The sequence below is a fragment of the Pimephales promelas genome, chromosome 11, assembly GCF_988280905.1.
Source record: "Pimephales promelas chromosome 11, fPimPro1.hap1.1, whole genome shotgun sequence".
Classification (NCBI taxonomy): domain Eukaryota; kingdom Metazoa; phylum Chordata; class Actinopteri; order Cypriniformes; family Leuciscidae; genus Pimephales; species Pimephales promelas.
Genome location: NC_142779.1, coordinates 9,651,527 through 9,670,628, shown reverse-complemented (window position 1 = coordinate 9,670,628; position 19,102 = coordinate 9,651,527). Strand labels below are relative to the sequence as shown.

General features: G+C 35.7%; 1 protein-coding gene across 2 annotated transcripts in view; it reads right to left on the bottom strand.

Annotated features, from left to right (window-relative positions):
* Positions 1–10,330: 10,330 nt before the first annotated feature.
* Positions 10,331–19,102, bottom strand: part of adss2 (adenylosuccinate synthase 2) — a 20,697-nt gene continuing 11,925 nt past the window's right edge. For both annotated transcript variants that reach the window (XM_089116935.1, XM_039672351.2), the window contains exons 6-13: positions 17,198–17,305; positions 16,914–16,995; positions 16,680–16,806; positions 15,706–15,860; positions 14,230–14,354; positions 14,046–14,143; positions 13,820–13,969; positions 10,331–12,133 (exon numbers count right to left, since the gene is read on the bottom strand). In XM_089116935.1, the coding sequence (XP_088973061.1) occupies positions 12,081–12,133; positions 13,820–13,969; positions 14,046–14,143; positions 14,230–14,354; positions 15,706–15,860; positions 16,680–16,806; positions 16,914–16,995; positions 17,198–17,305 (898 nt within the window). In that variant the 3' untranslated portion in view covers positions 10,331–12,080. The remainder of the gene's footprint in view (positions 12,134–13,819; positions 13,970–14,045; positions 14,144–14,229; positions 14,355–15,705; positions 15,861–16,679; positions 16,807–16,913; positions 16,996–17,197; positions 17,306–19,102) is intronic.

Genomic DNA, 19,102 nt, shown 5'->3' with positions numbered 1-19,102 from the left:
CAAAAGACACTTTCAGTGGTGTGTGTGTGTTGTCTGCAGCACAGAGCCTGCAATAGTCATCACTAAAGAGACCCAACACCTGTCCACCCCGAACGTGTGACTCAGCAGGGCTCACACACTCTTTACACATGTGGCAGGAACTCCACGTGAAGATCACACACGCTGTTAGAGCAGAATATCACACTCCAACACCTTACAGAAATGGCCATGCATGCCAATACAGACCTCGCATTCATAGACATAATCACTGAGTAGCACCTTACAATAAAGTTGTATATGTTAGCATCAATACATTTTTGACGTTAACTTACAGCGAAATACTGACGCATATTGTGTGCGTAAATCAACATAAATTATATGAAATACCTTTTGCTCACAGTTCAACATAAAACATTACGAATCAAGAGTGCAGAAACCTCTTATGCCTCATCATTTCCAATCATAAGCTAGTTTGCGTACACAGAGAAGAATTGTCGTTTCATCCGGAGATGCCATCCTCTCCACTCACTGCGAGGTCCGGCAGCGCGGGTCCCATCTGTCGCCTCCACCAACCTGCAGCAACCCAGAGTGGCCCGAGGCCGACTCGCAGGATTAATGCGCACATCCTGAACTGGGTTAGGGAGAGGGAACGTGGGCTCAGCCTGTGGGACCTGGCACAGCCAACGTGCCACATTCCCTCTCACAATGCTGCATTATCCACCACCGCACAGCAACCTTGGCAGGGAGCTGAAAAGAAAACCTGAAGGAGGACGGATGCGATACTGGTACTTTTGACATTGATGCGTCCTCCAAAAAGGCCTATTTGTTGCATTTTGTATCCATGGGTTTTTGCAGTAGCTGCTTCTGTGTTCACAGGTTATGCGTTTGTGACGTGAGACATGAGACATGGCTTCTGAGTGTCTGATCTCTTGCTGATGACACTGTATGTAAACTTTGACAAGCTAGATGTAATGTACAACCAAGTAAACACTACAGGCACTTGGCAGGGGGCATAAGTGGCGGTTTTGGCTCACTTAGTTTGTACTTAAAGGAGTAGTTCACTTTTTAAAAAAAAACTTTTGCTGATAATGTACTGACCCCCATGTCATCCAAGATATCCATGTCTTTCTTTCTTTAGTCAAAAAGAAATTAAAGTTTTTGGTGAAAACATTCCAGGATTTTTCTCCATATAATGGACTTTACTGGTAACCAAACGGTTCAAGTTCCAAAAGACAGTTTCAGTGCAAACTGTTGAAAGGGCTTTAAACGATTTCAGACGATGAATAAGGGTCTTATCAAGCGAAATGATCAGTCATTAAAAAAAAAAAGTGTAAGTTTTATAAGCACAAATGCTCGCCTTGCTCTGTTCTGTGATGCGCACAACCGTGACTCTCCTGTTCGAACTCGTTCATCAAAATGAATTAATCTTTTTTCACGTCGTTTGGTTCATTCAACGAACGAAATGAACGAATTGACTCGGGAAAAAGATTTGTTCATTTTGATGAACGAGTTCGAGTCACCACAGTGAATGCGATTTCATCAAGTACAACATCTTTGTTGATCCTGGAACAACATTCCAATCAACCAATCAGATTTGAGTTTATGTTTACAGTTTATGTCAAGTTTATGCTTACAACCAGGGTTAGGTGCTTCTACATCAGTGTTTTATTCAATTATTTCCCTCTAATTTTAGGGATAAGTTATATGGATATACTGCCGTGCAAAGGCAAAAGACCTTAACTTCAATGGACCAATGGAACAATGGACATTAGTTTTATCATGTGGACAAATCTCTTGCGTCAATTTTGTTGTTTTTTGCTAAAAAATAAGATGCTGCATGTTTTTGCCATAAATTCCAAAAGCAGACGGGAGATTAAAGGCAGAAGCCCTTAACACCAGTTACGGTCTTTTGGCTTTGTACCGCTGCACTCGATCTAGAACGCCATTATTATATTACGTTACGGTGAAGTTAAGGCACTCTGCCTTGGTTTTACCCACCAGCAACGCGTTCCAGCGCTGAAGTTACGGTGTTATGCCTATATGTAATTGAAGCACTTTTGCCACATGTATCAAATAAAGTGAAAACAAAATTGTACCGCTGTTGCAGTGATACTATTAACTAGTACTAGTAGGCCTACAAGTTTTCTCGTGCCATACAGGGTGGCAATCTCCAATCTGACAGTCCACTCACTGACACTGACAGAAAACAACGCGAGTAGGTTGGGGACGCCTCACAACTACTATGCTCACAACACGCATCACGACAGACCTCCCCTGGCGAGGAGAAAACATTACCACACACACAAACCAACCCAGCAAATATAAAAGATTGCAGCTTACCTTTTTTTTTTTAAAACATGGTCAAAATCCATGGAAAACAACATCCACTGAGAAGACACATCCATTGTTTAAATCCATCGTGTCGTGTGCCGGTTGGCTAACGTTAATTAGCCTAGCAGCTAATCTATCAAAGTGCAAAGTTGTCCGGAAGTTCAAGTTGACATTCAATTTTAAGTGTCGCTGTGGGTAGCTAATGACCCGAAGTCCCGTTTATACCAACCACTATGAAATTGTCCCGGCTAAACAGTAAAGCTAAAAACTATGAGATAAACACACAAACTAGCTAGCACTTGGTCACTCACTGCTGTTGTCGGAAAAACAACAGACGTGAATTAAAGGTTACGTTTACTTAAAGCTGTTAAAACTCGTGGTGCATTCATAGTTGTTGTAAAATATCTCATCTGTATTTGTCGTTAAATATATATTCATAGCTTTAAAAAAAATAGTGAGAATTATTTCATATAAATTATTTTAAATAAATGATTTATAAGTCAAACTTACATTTAATGTACAAATTTCACCAGTATTACATTTTACTAAAAAGAAAGACTATGAACAGGGGGTACAAATTGTTTTTTATTATTAAGCCTACACTAACACTTTACAATAAGGTTCATTAGTTAATGTATTAACTAACATGAACTAACAATGAACAAAACATTACAGTATTTATTAATCTTTGTTAATGTTGTTAAAAAAATCCATCTCTTTATTGTTAGTTCATGTTAGTTCACAATGCATTAACTAGTTAACAAACGTTAATTTAATACATTTCTTAAAATCAGTTTGTTGTTAGACTCCCTTCTTTGTAAACTGTCATAAACTGATATGAAGACAATCAATCCGAATCACATAAAATTTGTGAGTGAAAACTGTAGTCTGTACATGCACATGGTACTAAATAAATTTCCATTCTGTCCAGAAAAAAATTATTAAAACAGTTTTTATTAAGAGAAAACATACACACGTCATCAGATTTAAGCATATTCCAATACGTTTTGTCAGAAAAGGTAAATGGTATTTGAGAAAGGGCATACATATTACTGGCATAGCCAAATCACATAAGAAATATTTTTGGAAGGTTACTTTCCTACCTCTTAAAGTGTTATTTTACTTAAAGTACAACAATAAAGTTTTATGATCCAATACAGATAATAGCCTTCTCGTTATTTTATTAAATATTCTATTGATGTAAAATTAACCCTTACTAGACAGAACTCACTAAATATTATTTTAATCCTTTCATTGTTATCATAGAAATGTTTGTATAGAGTGATAAAAGTCGAAATGGTCAATAAATTAGAAGTTATGGTATTTTGCCTTTGTATGACCCATTATTGTTTTGCAGATAATGCAAATGCAGAATACATTAACTTCCGAATAAAGGTCAAAGGTCAAGTTTGAGCTAAAAAAATGTATATAGATAAATATATTCATTATGACAACAACTTGGCAAATTTTCAGAGTCCTACCTATCATACATTTGTCTGGACAACAAAAAAAAACTTTAAAGTCATTTTTCTCAGTTTCACACACTGGTGAGTTAAGGTTTTTTACCTTTGTAGGGCAGTATAGGGTTAGGATTACATTGTTGTTCCAGGATCAACAAAAGTGATTCAGGAACATGTCTTACTTGGCAAAATTGCACATAATATGTTAACCTCATATGGCAAACATTATTCTGCTTGCTAGCATATGTTAGGTGACATAAGCAATCATTACTGAGATGACAATGACAGAATATTCTGTTTAAAGCAAATTATTTGTTGAGTTGCATGCGATAAAAAACTTCCACAGTGTTTTATATACGTTTTACCCTTGTGATAATCATTCAACTTAATTAATAAAGACACTTTTTTTGGAAGTTGCAATTAAAATCCACTTGGTTAGAAATCTGGGGCCCAGAACTGACTAAAAGTTAATAAAAATCAAATCCAGAAGGTTCTGATTTCAGCTTCATGTCTGCATTTGACTTCCTCTTTCTGAATTACTAGTGACTAGTTTTGTTCTTCTCGACATTATTAGCTTCATCTGTGTGGCGTACATCCCCGTCCCAGCCTGAGATCCAGCGGGCCGCAGACAGTGAACGAGTAAAAGAGTCGCCCAGCGCACATCTGCACACAGCATTATCATTAGTTCTCCCGCATCTCCCAGGATCACTGACAAAATGAACAATACCAACAATCACTCCCTTCAGCTGCAGCCATATGGGCGCCATACTTAGATTGCAGGGGAAGAGGAAAAAAGACAAGCAATTGTACTGGCATCTGTTTGGCAGTCCTTAGAAGCTGTTTCAAGATGAATCTGCTGTGTGAGGAAAGTTTTTTCCCTCTGCCTACCTCTCTCTTTGGACAAGGGAAAGTATTGCAGGTTGCCCTCCTGTCGGCCGGCTCTTGCAATTACTGTACCTGCTCTTTAATGTGGCGTCCTAATGGGATGGGCGAGTGCAAACCCAGATGGTGAGACAAAGTGCTTTTCTTCCAGGCTTATGAGGCGGTGCATCTTGCTGGATTACCTTTCTCTTTCGGCACAAGCTTTGAAATTTCTCACACTTGGATTTTATCAAATCAAATAAATCGAACAGCATTCCTTTAGCATGCTTAACATTTTTTAGATATCAAATTTTCTCCAGCTTGTTAAAAGTTGCAAAAAGTGAGTACCGTTACTGATAGAGGGACTTTTTCATATTCAGTGTCTGAACAGTTTAATCACACTTAAAAATCGAATATTTGCATAAAATCAAATGCAAACAAACAGGCAAAACATTTGATATAAAGAAAAACATACAAATATTATATACATAAATTTCCATGAATAAAAAATTATATTCACACATACATATATAATGTTATATGTATAAATATAGAAAATATAAAAAATATAAATATAAATACATAATATAAAACTATATATTGTGAATTTATATATATATATATATATATATATATATATATATATACTGTATATATATATATATATATATATATATACAAAATCAATAGATATGTGCTATATTTAATATAATATGTGAAATATTAAAAACAGATGGATGGATGGATGGACCGATGTTGGACGGATGGAAGGATGGATGAATGGATGGATGGATGGATGGACGGACGGATGGACAGACGGATGGTTGGACGGACGGACGGATGGATGGACGGACGGACGGATGGATGGATTGAGGGATGGATGGATGGACAGACGGATGGATGGATTGAGGGATGGATGGACGGACGGATGGATGGACGGACGGATGATTGGACGGACAGATGGATGGATTGAGGGATGGACGGACGGACGGATGGACAGATGGAGGGATGGATGGATGGATGGAGTGAGGGATGGATGGACGGACGGATGGATGGACAGACGGATGATTGGACGGACAGATGGATGGATTGAGGGATGGATGGACGGACGGACGGATGGATGGATTGAGGGATGGATGGATGGACGGACGGACGGATGGACAGATGGAGGGATGGATGGATGGATGGAGTGAGGGATGGATGGACGGACGGATGGATGGACAGACGGATGGATTGAGGGATAGATGGACGGACGGATGGATGGATTGAGCGATGGATGGACGGACGGACAGATGGAGGGATGGATGGATGGATTGATGGACGGACAGACAGACATGTATACTGTAAGATCTATGGTTTTCAGATAGATAGATATTGTGGTTATCAAATGTTAGTGGGACACATTCATAGGACACCTGTGTGAACTGACTTTATACAACTTCTAAAATCACCATGACAACAGTTGGTTAACATTACTTACATTATGGTTTAGAGATTATCTTAAAGTGAATAACTTGTTTGCAGTTGCAACTTGCTTTATAATTGTGTTTCTAATGCAATAACATCCGGCATTTTCAAGCGCTATACTTATGTCTCCAACAGTGTCCAAATCCATTTCGGAGCCACTGTATAACAATCGGTGAACATCTGAACGCAACTTAAAGACTTCACACTCCTCCAGACTTCCAGTTCTGTCAGCAGGTTTATGTGTTTGTACAGGCTCTTTGTTGGCCAGTCCGTGTTGTTCTCGTCCTATTACACCCAGCCGTGCAGCCTTACCCAAACAGGGCAATCCCTCCTGGGCAAATATTTAAAGTCAAAACAGCACTGGCTCCATAAAGCTAGATGGGTGGTGTGTCTACATCTGTCATTTGGGGGAGGTGTGTACGAGAGGGCGTGCGTGTGTGTGGACAAGCGCAGCAGCTGCTGAAACGAGTCTGGACGCTGCTGACGCCAACACCTGTCCGCTCTGGAGACATGGAGAAGCAAATGTCCGGGCAGAGCTGGCCGCTGACTCCCACTGCTGTCCAACCACAGGGTGTAGGATGAACTTAAAGAGGCTTCAAAGTGATGCCTTTTACAGCAATGATCACCATTGTGCATATGTGCGGCTCGTCTGCCAACAAATATTAAGTTACAGTCATTTTTACTTTAACAATGGATACAATTTAAAGGAATATTCACAGTTCAATATGACTTTTAGAAAGTGTTACAAAAAAGCTTTGACTGTAACACTTTATTTTAATGTCAAGTAGTTACACATGTAGTTACTATAGCAGTAACAGCAAATTATACATAATTACAAGTAACTAACCATAAATCCAAGCTCTAACCCAATCGTTAACCGTACACTAAGTGCATGTAGGTAATTAATATTACCTGATACTTATTTGTGTAATTACACTGTCATAATGGCACCCTAAAAATAAAGTGTAACACTTTATTTTAAAGTGATGTTGTTCCACTGTAATTATATATTAAAGTAAAGAGTAATATTAAACAACTACATGTACTTACTATAGGGTTAGGGTAGGATTAGGATTTGTTTGAGGGTTAGTTGCATGTAATTATGCATCATTTACAGTTATTACTATGATAAGTACATGTAACATGTAATGAGGACACTGTAAAATAAAGTGTTACCAAATAATGAGGTTACGGTGAGGCACATAAATTGGGCCAAATTTTTTTTTTTGAACATTTGAATGCTGAAATGTGAAGCAAATCATTTTGTAAAATTAGTTCTTCTATTAAAACTTGTGCATTATTGTGTCATTTAAGGAATATTGGTAAAACTTATTAACCACTGCACATTACTTACTACTTACCATGAACTAATAATGAACTGCACTTCTACAGCATGTATTAATCGTAGTTCATGTTAATTTCAACATTTACTAATACATTATTTAAAAAAAAGTTGTGTTTGTTAACATTACTTAATGCACTGTGAACTAACATGAACAAACATTGAACAGCTGGATTTTTATAATCTAACATTAACAAAGATGAACAAATACAGTAACAAATGTTTTAGTTCATGTTAGATAATACATTAATGTTAACAAATGAAACCTTATTGTAAAGCGTTACTGCGATTTATTTTTTCACGTTAAAATCACGTTAATGCAAATTTTGTTTAGGTCACCTGACAGAACTATTGAAAACGTGAGTATTTTAATGTAATTGGCCCCATTCACTTCCAATAAGTGTCTTTTTGTTTGCTTTTTTAAGAAAAGGATGTTATCATTTTTGTAGCAATCACCATTATGCCACAAGTGCTGTCAATGAAAGTGTTCACTTCTATTGAACCGCACAGCACTATAATTTTATTAGACAAAGTACTTCCTGGCTAAAGCGAAGTCAACAAACGGCTGCACGCCACTTTTTCGAAGCACTGTTCTGACACCCCTCTCTCGGGCTACTGTTTTTCTGAGCCATGTGTTGCGTCTATAACCTCCCTCCATAACCCAACCCCCAGCCCTTATGCCCCACATACAAACACAAACTCCACAAGTTTCCCCCCAAAAAGCAAAAGCCAGTACTCTAAACTCATAAACACCCCCCTGCACACACAGCCAGGCAGCCCCCATCTGGCGGTCCCCTGGCCCTGCCCCCGCCGGGGTGGAGCTGGGGTCAGGGATCAGGCAGACGTTGGCCCTTTGCTCAACAGCTGCCCGTCTTCACAAGCCAGGAGGAGGAAGTGGCAGCCGCCACTGCAGCAGCAGCACATCTGCTCTAATGAGTGTGTCAAAGCCACTAATGCACTGACACACAGACACACACACAGATCTGGCCCTCCCCTGACCTTCTCTTTACACACTCAACACACCATCAGACCAGAATGGAACCCTTTGTGTGACGGTGTGTTTGTGTGCAAGGTTCAGAGATGAGTTGTGTAATGAGTCAGCTGTGACAAGAGGAAGAACCACAAATACATTTCTTTCTTACTTTCTTTCTTTCTTTTATGATAACAGAAAAAATATAGCACATATCCATTGATTAATTTATATATATATATATATATATATATATATATATATATATATGCCTATAATTAAATCAATATAAATAAAAATAAAATATTTTTATTTGTATTTTTGATATTTGTTATATTTATACATATAAACAATGAAATGCTGTATTTTCTATTAACTATCGTTTACAATGATGAACAAACAGCAACAAATGTATCGCTCATTGTTATTTTAGTTAATACATAAACTAGTGTTAACGTGAAGACCCTGCAAACTATAAGAAATGCAGTGTTTTTCTGTACACAAAATAGGCCTAGCTTTTAATGCAATTAACAATAGTTTTTAAAGATTGTTTTGTGTGAAAGACTTGTTGTTGACTTAATAAATCAGTCAAATCAAATAAAAAATAAAAACGAGCATTCTTTGAACATCAAATTTGTCATATTTCCAAAAATTTGGAAATAAAATACGAAAAAAGTATAATGCATATTTTAACTTAATACTTTACTGGATTTTTGCGACACCGTTGTGATTAAATAAATCAAATTAAAAGACACTAAACACTAAATCGAAATGTTTTTTAAATTATTGTATGAAAAGTCAACAGCCTTAATATATAATCAGCATCAATAATAAGATCTAAACGATAATCCGGTTAGGCTGATATGGTTAATAGAAATGAGTGCAGTGAATATCTAATGAGTGCAGGATCTCCAGAGTGTACAGTACGAGATCTCATCATTCTCACCATAGTCGTCACCTCCTACTACATCGCACATATGTGTACATTTATATCCAGACACCTTCACCAGCCAAACAAGCCAACACACATAGGCTACCTCTAACATATAGATCTGGATGTGAAAACAAAACATTTCTGTTCCAATATCTTCAGTAGCTACTTGAAGATAACCTACTTTAATCATCCATACAGCACGCTTTATTTTTCGTGCAGGCCTTTCTCAGGTAAAAAAGACGTACAATTAAGTGTATTAAAAATGTACTTGCTAAATATGTTTTTAGTACAATACAAATATAATGTAATGCATTTTTAATACACTTAATTGTACGTCTTTTTCACCTGGGATAGCCAATAAAGAGCACTAACATGAAGAGATATATGAAAACAAATTGCTTTAAAAAAAAAGTTGAAAAGCGAAAAGTGGTGACGAAAATAAAATGGCCTAAAAACGAGCACCTAAAAATGTACTTTCCCATGTCTAATGTGCAGTGCAACCTAATTTTTTGTGCTAATAAAAACGTTTAAATTAAAGTTTTAATCAACAAACAGCTTACAGCTAAATTTAATCTCAGCTAGGCCTTGCATATGATCACCTTCAATTATCTTCAATAAAGTCTAAGAACAGTCTTCTTCTACTTCTTCTTTATAAATCACACGTTATTGTCTGTCAAACGTAATTACGGAGCTGTTTTTCGTTAAAACAGATGATTGGACTGAAATTGTCACCTTTCAACGCCTATTTCAAGGTAAATGTCTCCCTCTAGTGGCGAGATTTTGAGCCGTAAATTTCCATGGCACTGGAAATGGCAACACCTACAAATCTACCTCAAGTTCAACAAATCTTCCTCGGCTAAAAGGCATACTTTTCCTGTAATCAATGTAAGCTGCTTTGAAACAATCTGTATGTTGTATAAAATGCTATTTAAAGGTGACTCGACTCGACAAAATACCGCTAAAAATAAGCAAACACAAAACGGGAAAATGTTTCTGACTAGATTACTTTATTAACTGAAGTGTCATCAATTGTCTGATAAATTACAAAGTGAGTGAGTTTTTGAGCAAATCCCACTATGAACATGCACGTCCATCAGTATCCATCACCAGCAAAGTGTACAGTAACAGTAAATTCAAGAAAATATGGCTTTGTGTTCTGTAAGTTATATACATACACGAAAATCCAATCAGCAGCAATACAACACAGAATTCAAGGGTTTCAAACACAGAAAAACATGTTTATGTGCAAACATGCAGTTGTTGAATGTTTCAGCTGTCCTATCCTCGCACCGACTAGATTTGGTTGATTCAGAGGAAATGTTGTGATAATACAAGATGTGAAATGTGACGCTAGTGAACAATAAACCGGTTATATCATTTATTCAGCAACAGAAAACGCAAAGGATCAAACCATCATCAATCTGAAAAAAAAAGCGTTATCATTCTGGGTTATTTACAAAGGCTCTTTATATCACAGCATTCATTTATCCAGATACTTCTTTGGATGCATGTACACTTTTGGCAAATGGCAATAACACTAATGCCATCGAAAAGCTGAAATATTGAAGTTAATTAAAATCCATAAAAGCTCAATCGAAGTAGTTTTCAAGTTTCATTGTTCATCTGTATTAACAAGGCACACTTTTTCCTATATTACTTGTTTATTGGAAGGTGCAGTACTGAAGGTGAGACGAAACAGAATAAAGAAGCAAATCTGGGTTTATGAAACAACCCAGTCATATTTAAACAGACAAGCTCTAGTGACTCTTACATTCGACTGTTTGGAACACCTGTAACATTTAACAAGGTTCTATAAATGTACTACTGGAGGTCAGAACACCAGATGACCTCCTGCAGCAGCTAGCAACCATAGAAGAAGTTTAATCATCAGTGCGTTTTACTGGCTAAACAGAATTATACGTCCTGAGGTGGCGTCTCAACGCACATAAATGTCTATAATTTGACAATCTATAATGAAAGGCATCAGTATCCCGATATCTCAGTACTGATAATTAAAGTGGCTTTAATATGCTTGTGGCATAAAGTTGTACAGTTGAACAATAAACATCTGAGGACTGTGCAAACATTTACATACATTCAATAGAATCGAGACCCTAGCCTGCATAATAGTATTCTTAAACTCTTGCATGTTTCTGTATCTTGAGGCAAATTATAATTATTTTTTTGTTCTATACTATTTTTGGAGCAGATTAAAACAGATTCAAATTTGAAAACGTCCCAATAAAACGTTTCACTTCTACTGCTTTTCTACTTATTTCTGAATTGTGAATTGTAATCATTCTGGTAAAGAAACATTTAAACTGTCTTTTAAAAACTGTACGTTTAAATAAAGTCGACTAGAACAAGTCTACCATACAGTTCATTTAAAACGAAGACAAAATGTGGCAACACACACCGCAGAACCATTTTTGTATGATAAAAGAAACAAAAACATTAAAAATGTTAAAGTACTTCTTTTAGCTGTGTGAAAAATGTATATATAACAACGTCTGATGCCTGACTTTGAAGTAGTAGCACATGTACAGCGTATGAACTTAATATGGAGATACTGAGCTTACGAGAGCTTGAAATACCAGAGAACAGATGAGAAACAGTTACATGATGCCAAAATATAGAGAAATACTCTATTTAAACGGGCTGTAAGGCAACTTCCCGTCTCCGGCACCGAGTCCAGGGCATAATCCAGCCAGTGCTACATGCAGGCCAAGCAGCCTCTTAAAAGAGCTGGATCATTGATTCCCTTGACTTCCCAACACCAATCCACTTCACTGAAGAAAACATGGAGGAAGTCATATGGATTACTGCAGTAAAACAAGCCCATTGCATTGTACACATTCACACTTTACAGTAATTTTACATGACGACACTGTGCCAAAAATGGAAAAAAAAAAGTTCCTTTCCTTTTTTGAAAAGTTTCACATACAGACCACAAAGCTGTCAAAAAAGCTTGACACGGATTGCAAAAACTTCTAAAACGCTGTATTATGCAAGCCAGGCCATTTTGTTGTTTTGGTTGTCAAGTACTCACACATACCTATAGCCTGAACGCGTAATCCGCATCGTTTTCACAAATTCGCATTTTTGTAGTTAACACGAACACGATATCGGTATAGTTTTCAAAAACATGCCCCACATATAATGGCCAAAAAGCACACAAAAAAGTGGTTTATAGTTGAAAACTGTTGTACAAACTTTTCTAGAAACCTTTTTTTTTCATAAATTGGTCACTTTTTTGAAATTCTTCACACAGAGAGCATAACAGCAGTCTATGTGAGCTAAACTGTAGATTATTTATCATTGCTTTGGCACAAAATGCTTTAAGTGACCACATCTTTCAAATGAAATGAACTGTTTTGCAATTACATTGAACCATCAGCAAAACTACAGTCCAATTTACACGTTTACATTCTCTTTTCAAAATAGTTAAACCAAAGATCAAAACCTAACATAATGCAAAACTGAATAAGACAAAAATGTGCAACATTTCTATAGTAATACCATACTGAAAACCAGTATATTCCAAATTTGCATCAGTGATCATTATTAGTTTTATTTTTTATATCGGTTTTATTGATCAATCTGTTTTGTGCTCATAACTATATATAATGGTGAATCAACTTGTTGATAGTGTTTTAGGGTGTTTTCACATCATTTACTTTGTTCTGAAACAAGGATTAAAATTGTTCATTTCTTCTTGGTTTGGTTTGCTTTCACAAGGCAACATGGCATAAGTTAACACGAGTCAAGTATGAGTCGTCTCATTGGTCAGCTTTGACCCACTTATGGTCCAGGATTCGGCTCATAGTGGTCATGAGTCAGGATGGATAGACAACAGTTGACTGGCTTTCTTTTTAGCGGTCATTATATTACTTTATCATTTTTAGCAAGAATCAAGGCTTCATCTGGTTTTTTTTTATATGTTTTGGACTGTTGTTCTGAAATATGTTCGTCGACCAAATTTCAATAAGGCATTTCACATCGTCTTTGCTCCAGGTTAACCCACGATTCATTTTGAGAGGCATTAGAAAAACAAACATTGCTGCTTTTCATGCGACATATATCCAATCATGTATTGTGATACAGCCTGGTTTGTTGGTCCGTTGGGTCGGATTGCTTTCTCACCACAAGTGAACCGCTCCAGAGTTCGTTTGCAATAATGCTGAGAGCGCGATTGCCATGTTCAAATACTGTATGCCTGAACGAACCGAAAAACGCATCATGTTCCAAAACAAATGCTTCGAATGAGCCAGGTGTGAAAACCCCCTTAGATCAGTGAGTGTGTTCGTTGGGTGACAATCTTTGCTAGAGTTATGGAAAAATTACTTGATTTGAGGCACTGTATATCAAGTGTTTTGGTAGTTTTAGTGCATTTTGAATGTGAAATTAACTCATTAAGGAGAATGTGTGAATGTCTCAAGTCCTGAGAAATGTGTGCTAGTGATGGTAAGTCTTACCAGGCACACCCAACTGATCTTCGATGTAGCTGACGTATTTTTTTGCATTTTCTGGAAGCTCATCAAAGGTCCGGACAGCAGACGTATCTGTATTCCAGCCTGGCAGAGTCTCATACTGCACTTCGACCTTCTGCAGCACTTCTTGGTTTGCTGGGGAAAATGTATGATATTTAACTACACTAGATATGATCAAATCTATATGTGACGTGAAAAATGTGCTGCTTACCTGGGAAATGTGGGATGGTTTCACCATCTAATTTGTATGCCACACACACTTTGATCTCAGGAAGAATATCTAAGATGTCTAGTTTGGTGAGGGCTATGCTAGAAGGGCACATAAAGGGATGCATATAAGAAAACTATATTTTATAGAACACAAATAAAAAACAACACCATCAGTGAACACTCACGCAGTGAAGCCATTAATCATGTGGGCATATTTAACAAGCACCAGATCCAGCCAACCACATCTCCTTTTGCGACCTGTGGTCACGCCCACTTCCTTGCCTCTCGTCTGCAAGAGCTCTCCGGTTTCCTACGAACAAGCATAGTATGAATAAAGTGCAACATTTCATTTTTTTGTGTATTTGTCTGTACAGATATCTGAAAACAGTCAAGCTTTTTATGGGTTCCATTAGTTTACGCTAATATTTGTATTAACTAATACTAACAAATAACGAGCAATAAATTTTTTTTTACAGTATTTATTTATCTTTGTTAGCATTAATAAATAAAAATACAACTGTTCATTGTTAGTTTGTGTTAGCTTAGGTGCATTAAATAATGTTAAAAGATACAATTTGATTTTAATAATGTATTAGTAAATGTTGAAATTAAAAATAACTGAGATTAAGTAAATGTTATAGAAGTTTTCTTTCAATGTTAAATTATGTTAACAAATGGAACCTTATTTTAAGGTGTTATTTTAATAATTTTGTCATTTCAATTTCATATTTTGTTGTTAGGGTGACCCTGTAACATTCTTTTCAGTGACTACAGAAGAAAAATGTATTTAAAGTCATATTTATCAATGTGCACTGTCTCAGCTAAAAAATTTTAAAATGCTAAATTGATCTACTGTATTGACAGAAATATTTGACAGTTTGAATTATGAAGTCTACAAAACTGTTGACCCTTCTCTTACCCCTTAACCCACGCTTAAGCCTAACCATACAACCAGTCATGTCCCTAACCTCACCTATAATCCACCTCAATGGCAGCTAAAGTGATTTGCAATGCAAAATAAGTGCATTGTACCCAACAGTTAATTTTCCTTTTATTTTCCTCGTATATTTCATTAGAGAGTAACTAAAAACAAGACAATTTTAGACTTTTCCAAGTCTATCCCATGGCTTTATGATTTTCTTAATTTCCATTGTAGAATCCTAATATTTCTGGGTTTTCAATGACCTCATGAACCCTGCTATTATTTATAAGCACATATTAAACCATTGCAATGAAATGTAATAAGGAACAGGATATCATAAATGTCAGTCACACTTTAGTTTGGGGAACACATTCATTATTAACTACTGTACGAGTTTTCCCCCAACTCCTTATTTAGTTATTGTAATGGTTAAGTTTAGATATGAAGTAGAATGAAGAGATGTAGAATATGGTCATGCAGAATAATGCATTAATAGGTCCTTTATAAGTACTAATAAACAGCCAATGTGTAAACAATGTGTAACAAACTAAGGTGTTGCCTAAATTTCTCATACATAATATATTCATTGTCATGTAGCATTATAGATTACTGACTGCTGTTCCTCCGGACTCAGAAAAAAGTCAGAAAGTCAGAAAAACATTTGAATGCAAGGGGATATGAACAGTAGTGAGAGCTCATTACGTATCCAAACACTGCAAGAAATAAAAGAGCTGCTTACGTTGCTCTGTTCAGTAGGGAAAGCCCCAATCCCAACTCTCGTGGTGTAGGCTTTGACTACTCCATAGACTTCACCAACGTTCTGGGGTGGCATGCCCAGACCCGTACACACCCCTCCCACAGTGCAGTTTGAGGAAGTCACGAAAGGATATGTCCCTAAAAAAAGAGCATCACATCAATGCTGTGTGTCAGTGAAATGGGTAACACTTTATTTAAACATTCTACTAACTATAAGTAACTGTACAACTACATGTCAACTAGATCTCAGAGTGATTGTAGACTGTCTGCTTAATATCCGGTAAAACTTTATTTTGATGCTCCGCCAACATACATTCAACTGACGATAAGTAACTTTGCAACTACTTGTCAAATATATCTACAAACCTGAACCCTAACCCTAACAGTCTACTAATACTCTAATGAGACCTAGTTAACAATAGTTGCAAAGTTACTCATAGTTAGCAGAATGCCTAAAGTGGACCATAGAAATAAAGTGTAAACGTGAAGGGACAATTATATTGTGAAGGGACAATATAATAATCAATTATATTGATTATATTGTATATAGTGAAGAATAAATACAAGCTAAGTATAATCTATTTTGATAAAATAAAAACTAAACAATTAAATTAAAAACAAATTTAAATAAAATGTGTTTGTAAAGCTTTAGACAATTATCTTCATTACTGTATGTACTGTACAGAAACAGGCATCTAACATTCTGTCAATGTCTAAATTATTTTTTTTTAATTAGGTGCAATAAAGTAACCATAAAAATAAAAACATTAAGAACTATAATACAATTTTTTTTTGATAAGGTGAAGAATAAATATAAGCAAATATAAGTTAAATGTATTAAAATAAATTATTACAATAATACTAGGAGTGAAGCTTACAACAGGAAATCCGCTGGTTAGCAAATTGCATAATCTTACGTTACACATGGCTGTGTGTTTCGGTGTATCCATTACTCACCAAAGTCAATGTCCAGCAAGGCAGCATTGGCGCCTTCCACCAGGATCTTTTTTGGAGGTCCATGTAGTGCCTCATACATGAAGAAGACTCCATCTCTCACCATGTGCTTTATCCTATCTACATATGTCTGGAAAAAAATCAATGTCAGAAAGAGTGCCATAATAACCGATATGATACTCATATGTTGTGCATCTCTACCTCCTTTACAATAACCTGAACATCCAAGCTTCTCACCTTGAGTTTCGCAAGTTCCCCATCCACATCGATCTCCAGTGAAGGGTACATAGACTTATACTGCGAGGCCAAATTTTTAAATCTGTGCAAAGAGACATGAGACTGCTCAGTTTACACTGTGATAGGCTGGTAGCATGATCAATTGCTCTTCCATTGTTTCTATGGATTAAGAACTGGATTAAGTGTTTTTACAGAGGGTGAGGTTACACCATCTATAGAATGTGACATGAATGGGTAAAATAGTTGAGTTAAATTCAGTTGACAGGTAACAAGCACACCCTTACCTCTCTGAGAAATCCTTAAAGTCAGCCAGAAGGTCACATATCCTCAGGCCACTGCGAGCTGCTTTTGCTGAATACACGGGGCCGATTCCCTTCTTAGTTGTTCCCAAACTAGATGGTGAAACAAAAACAAGGTGAGACTCATGAGTGATATTCATGTGCATTAAACAGATAAGACTCTTTCCATGTTGGGTGTATGTGAATGCTTTAAAACAGGGGTCTGTGACCTTTTCAGGGACCCCTAAGTAGATAGATACACAGAGCAGGGACACTCTGTGACATTCAGAGTTTCTGCAGGTTTTATGAAGGTAAATTTAAGACCAAATAAAAAGAAAGGCTAAATTGAAGGGTACACAATACGTACATATGTTCTCTAAGAGTAAATGTCTAGGGAGAAACACAATGAGAGGTATTAGCAAAACTTCAGAGTTTGAAAATACGACTTCCATCAGATATCGATTTCTTTTTAATTCATTTGACAAAAAAAAAGTCTTAAATCATTTTAATTTTGAGTTTAATTAATGTTAATTTTAAATTGAGATTAAAACAAGAACAAATATCTGCCATTGCGCTGAGAAAAAAAAAATCAACTTAATTCTAATTCATTCGTTTTCAACAAAATGAAAGATATTTGTTCTTGTTTTAAGCATGACTTAATTTTGTTAAATTTTTTAAGACTTTTTCAATTTTTTTTAAGACTTTTTCATTTGCATCTCAAGTGAATGCATTTTAATTTAAGGACGTTAAAATATTTATATGGGAAAACAGGAAAAGATATACATTTTTTGCAATGCATACAGCATTTAATGCCATAATTTATGAATTTAAGACTTTCTGCTCTCATTCAAGATCTTTTTAAGGTCTTACTTTGTGTAAGGGCAAATTAAGACTTTTTAGGACCCACAGAAACACTGATATTTACAAAAGTGACTATATTTTAATTACATACATTACAATTCAAATATTTGGGGTAGAAATGTATTCTTATTGAACAAGAATGCATTAAATTGATAAAAAAGTGACAGTTTTCAAAATCATTTTCTTACGTTTCTATGACTGATAAATGTTCTTTTGAACTTTCTCCAGAAAAATATTAAGCACAATTTTTACAACTTTAATATATTAATGATAAAGTTTTCAACATTGATAAGAAGAAATGTTTCTTGAGCAGAAAATCAGTATATTAGAATGATTTATGAAGGATCATGTGACACTGAAAACAGGAGTACTGATGCTGAAAATCCAGCTTTGCATCACAGAAATACATTACTAATGTCATAAAATTTCACAATATTACTATTTTTATTTCAAAAGGTAACAGCTTTTCTAAAGGGTTCTCTTTATGTTAACAAATTGAATGTAAGAATAATAGACTATTTTCTTCTTATGATTCTTACATTAGAACACACTGAGTGAATTATTATTGATGTATCATTTATTTGTACATTACATTGTTTTAATATAAGAGGGACTATGAAATATTCAGCTTCTTTACTTAGCTTTGATTAAAGTTAACTTGTGTTACTTTGTCAGGGAAAATCCACATTAGCCAATATTATATTTAATATTAGATAAAAATTAGGTATTAAATATTATAAATATTAGGTATTAAGATTAAAAAATATTTTCTTTTAACTTTGCAAGACATAATTATTTATAACTATATATCATTTATTTCACATTTAAAAAAAACACCTCGAAGATAGGAACGTGCTTGTTTTATCCAAGTCTAGAACATCATCTCATTTGTCCATTATAAAAAAAATGCAAAAATACAGATAAACCAGTCAGCTACTAAGATCAAGCAGAGAAGTTAGAAAAGCCTCTACTACGTCTCAAAGCAGTTTTTCTTTTGTTATGATCTCTTGTCATAACATGTGTTGTATGCGTGTGCATAAAGCAGGGTTT